Genomic DNA, 4,477 nt, shown 5'->3' with positions numbered 1-4,477 from the left:
CAATTCGCCGTAAAAGAGAAGAAAGAGATGTAAAGGGTGTGCGAACAGAACAAAGGAGGCAGTCAGTGGTGGAGGCGTGCCTGTGTTATTCGTGTCGGGGAAAAAGAACACAGTGAGCGGGGTCAATTGAAGTTTTGGTTGTGGCTGTTCCTAGTCGAGGGTAAACGTGTGTACACGGAATTAAACGATATATTTTATTTGTGAATCCTATCCCCTCCTAAGTGATTTTCTGAAGTTAGAGTGAGTATAGACCGGAGTTAAAATATTTTCGTGCGTGATGGACGGCCGACAGATCTCCAATTGTGCCGGGAACGTAAGGGCCGACTGGTCTCACAGATTTAGAGATTTTTGGGTTTAATAAAGGGCCGCCAGGTCTCCCTTATTTCCAATAACGTGAGGGCTGACTGTTCTAACAGTTTGAGAGTTTTTTTGTGTTTAACGGAGGGCAGAACGGTCTCCGACAGTGCCAATAACGTGAGGGCCGACTGCTCTCACACTTTTAGAGATTTTCGTGTTTTACCGAGGGCCGAACGGTCTGCGACAGTGCCAATAACGTGGGGGCCGACTGTTTTCACAGTTTTAGAGATTTTTGTGTTTAACGGAGAGGCGAACGGTCTCCGACAGTGCCAATAAAGTGAGGGCCGACTGGTCTCACAGTTTCAGAGATTTTGGTGTTTTACCGAGGGCCTACAGATCTTCTCTACTTCCAATAACGTGAGGGCCGACTGCTCTCACACTTTTAGAGATTTTTGTGTTTAATAAAGGGCCGACAGGTGTCCCCTTATTCCAATAACTTGAGAGCCGACTGGTCTCACAGTTTCAGAGATTTTTGTGTTTCACAGAGGGCCGACAGGTCTCCCCTACTTCCAATAACGTGAATGCCGACTGGTCTCACAGTTTTAGAGATTGCCGTGCTTAGTAGAGGGCTAATTGGTCTCGAGTGTAAAGGCATTTTAAGTGGGATCCGGGAACGTTAGAAGGTGTTTTCGGGCGATGCCAGCTGTAGCAGTTGTTGAAGTTTTACATGAATGAATTGTACTATAAATGAAATAAAGATAGAATTTGTGAACTAAAACCAAAAGTCTTTTCCCTCTCAGTCACTTCAAAATTTAAAATTTCTGTGACGAATCCTGCCCACTGAGTATACCCCAGCCGGAGGCAGAAACAGGTCAGTACATCCTCGTTAGCATAAATGCTGAGAGTATAAAAAATGCACGCGTAATGTGATGTCCTTAGATGCAATCTAATATCATTAAAGAATCCGCACCTTATGTGATCTTTAGATGAAAATAAAATCCATAAAAATCTAAAGACCACATATATTGTACTTAAATCAGAGCTCCGAATCACTCGCGAGTAAAAATTTTGGGAGGAGGTGGTAATTTGTTTTTTTTTTTTTTTTTTTTTTTGTTGGGTGTACTTTTTTTGTTGGGCGTGGGGCAAGTTTATTTAAGGTTAGGATAAGTTTTTGTTTGATGGTGGGGATGCGGCAAGTTGCCCCCCTCAGCTTGCTCAAACTCGAAAAGAGTTTCACTCGCGAGTGGAATTCGAGCGAGTATTCGGAGCTCTGACTTAAATGGTATATAGGTAGCGTGTCTAACTAATTCGTCTTTCGTGTTTCCTTTTTTGAAATAATTTGTTTACATAAAAGTTTTGCGTTTGTCTGACCCTGACGATGCGATAAGATGTTCAATTTCACCTACTGTTTGTTGTCAGATTTCAATCATTGTTGTTGCGTTTGTCCTATTTAATCTTTAAAAGTGGTGAACTGTGCATATAGCACACAATCATTTATACATAAAAATCCAAATTTGTATAAAAGCAAACAATGTGTGGCTTATAAATCAGTTTAGTTTCAGGTTTGAAGAAAGTGAATCCATCTCCGGTGGTAGTTTAAAAAACAGGAAAATAAATATGCAAACATTTGGCACAATATTGTTAGTCGTGCTCAGCCTTGTGGTGTTGTGCCTTAGCGAGGATATGAGAATGGACCAAAATCAAACCCTTAATCAAAAGCAACGTAGCCTTCTAATGGATCATCTGGATATGGATTATAAACCCTGTTCTGATTTCTATCAATATGCCTGTTATAAGTGGTCTGATCTTCATGAAGAGCATCGTGATAATTATACCTCCGTTGCTGAGATGTTAATCTATGAGATGAACATGGAAATAATGGACTATGTGGAAAAGACGCCCACGCAGCATATGCCAGCTTTTGTACAAGTCCTTAAAACATTCTATGAATCTTGCGTAGAGAGCCAAGAATTTATTCCCTTGAAATTTATGCAATGGATGGAGAAGGAAGCAAATATGAAATGGGCTTTATTTACCCCCAATGACAGTGAGAACGTGAAGGAGTTCAGTTGGCCAACAACTTTGGCCACGTTCCGTAAATACGGGCTCAATGATATTTTCCTTGAGTCGTCAATGGAATTTCAAAGATTAATCAGCTTTGTTGTTAATTTAAACAAACCCTATTATAATAGATTTCGTTTTGTGTATTCGTTCCACTTGAAGGCATATAACCGCAGTATACCCCTACCCGAAGGTACAATGGATTTTATGAAATTATGGGAAATTATTGATAAGTTTGAAGATAAATTACACGAAATCAATGTTGAAAAGGAGAAGAAAACCTTCAAATTCAATGAACTACCCTATCCATGGTTGAAAGAATATGTAACAGCTCTTGTGAAAACCCAAACACCTGATGCCGATATGCAAATTACCATTGATAATATTGCATATCTGGAAGCCTTCGATAATATCATCAAAGAATATGATGACCTATTTCTGTGCCGCTATTTGGAAGTACGTTTTCTACACTATTTGAAAATAGCCAAAAAACGTGACTCTCCCAATAAATGTATGACCACGGCCAGAAGCCTTTTACCCATGGCAATTGATTGGATTTATGAACAATTACACCCCGAGCTGATGGATGAAATACCCAAAGTTCAACAAATGTTTGGAAATGTTGTCAAGAACATTAACAAAACTCTGCGTATGGACAAGTATGGTTTAATACCAAATGAATTCTTTACTAAAGTGGATCTGAGGGTGGGTAATTCATTTAGTGAAAATGACGTGAAAGCTATAGAATCTTACTATGGTAATTTGCATTTGACTAGCAATGACTATTATGGCAATTATCTGCAATTATTGGAATTTTATAACAAACTGGAATACTTTGCATACCGCAGCTACCTTGGCAATAGCGATGATATTGTCTTTAAAACTCCAGCCTATAAATATTATTCTGATATTCGCCCCCACTATTACCCTTCTATGAATCTTTTGATTTTGCCGTTGGGCCTCTTGAGAGCACCATTTTATCATGTCGCCTTTGATGACATCTTTAAGCAGAGTTCATTGGCCACCCTTATGGGTATGAGCATTTTTGAATCATTCGTTGGTAAGCAGTACAGTTTCAGTGATGAGGAAGTACAAAAAATAGCTGGAGTTACAGCCATGCATGCATCATTCGAAATTTTCTTCTCCTCACTAACTGAGGAGGACATCAGCAAATATTTAACAATGTTTGGCTTCAGCACCTTGCAACAACTCAAACAAATGTTCTTCCTCAATGCCGTTTACTACAACTGTGAATGGTATTTTGGGAATTCTGAACGTGTTGCTTCAATGGTAAATAATTTATCAGATTTTATGGAAACTTATGATTGTAAATTGAATAGATATTTGCGAATGTTTTAAAGAACATGTAGTGATAACTTCAAATTAATAAATGAAAAAAAAAAATTAAGTTGTACCTTTCAAAAAGCTGAAGAAGTCAGCATAGCTTCCACTCAACTCGGACCAACTGTGGAAGATGGTATCTACAACTGATAGTGGATGAAAAAAATATTTTTAAAACATCCACGTTTGGTGGTCTGAAGGTACATAAAAAAATATTCTTTAAAAAATCCACGTTTGGTGGTCTGAAGGTACATGAAAAAATATTCTTTAAAAAATCCACGTTTGGTGGTCTGAAGGTACATGAAAAAATATTCTTTAAAAAATCCACGTTTGGTGGTCTGAAGGTACATGAAAAAATATTCTTTAAAAAATCCACGTTTGGTGGTCTGAAGGTACATGAAAAAATATTCTTTAAAAAATCCACGTTTGGTGGTCTGAAGGTACATGAAAAAATATTCTTTAAAAAATCCACGTTTGGTGGTCTGAAGGTACATGAAAAAATATTCTTTAAAAAATCCACGTTTGGTGGTCTGAAGGTACATGAAAAAATATTCTTTAAAAAATCCACGTTTGGTGGTCTGAAGGTACATGAAAAAATATTCTTTAAAAAATCCACGTTTGGTGGTCTGATGGTACATGAAAAAATATTCTTTAAAAAATCCACGTTTGTTGGTCCGATGGTCCATGAAAAAATATTTTTTAAAAAAATCCACGTTTGTTGGTCTGATGGTCCATGAAAAAATATTTTTTTAAAAATCCACTTTTTTTGGTCTGATGG

The 4,477-nt window shown here is 37.7% G+C and overlaps 1 protein-coding gene across 1 annotated transcript; it reads left to right on the top strand.

The window, feature by feature from the left end:
• Positions 1–1,986: 1,986 nt before the first annotated feature.
• Positions 1,987–3,717, top strand: LOC141398423 (neprilysin-1-like). The gene has a single exon (XM_073975708.1). It carries the CDS (start codon positions 1,987–1,989, stop codon positions 3,715–3,717), a length of 1,731 nt encoding a protein of 576 aa, XP_073831809.1.
• Positions 3,718–4,477: the final 760 nt, after the last annotated feature.

This window comes from Musca autumnalis, unplaced genomic scaffold (genome assembly GCF_047663935.1).
Source record: "Musca autumnalis isolate F117 unplaced genomic scaffold, ASM4766393v1 scaffold_3, whole genome shotgun sequence".
Lineage (NCBI taxonomy): Eukaryota > Metazoa > Arthropoda > Insecta > Diptera > Muscidae > Musca > Musca autumnalis.
This window is presented reverse-complemented; position numbering and strand designations above follow the sequence as displayed.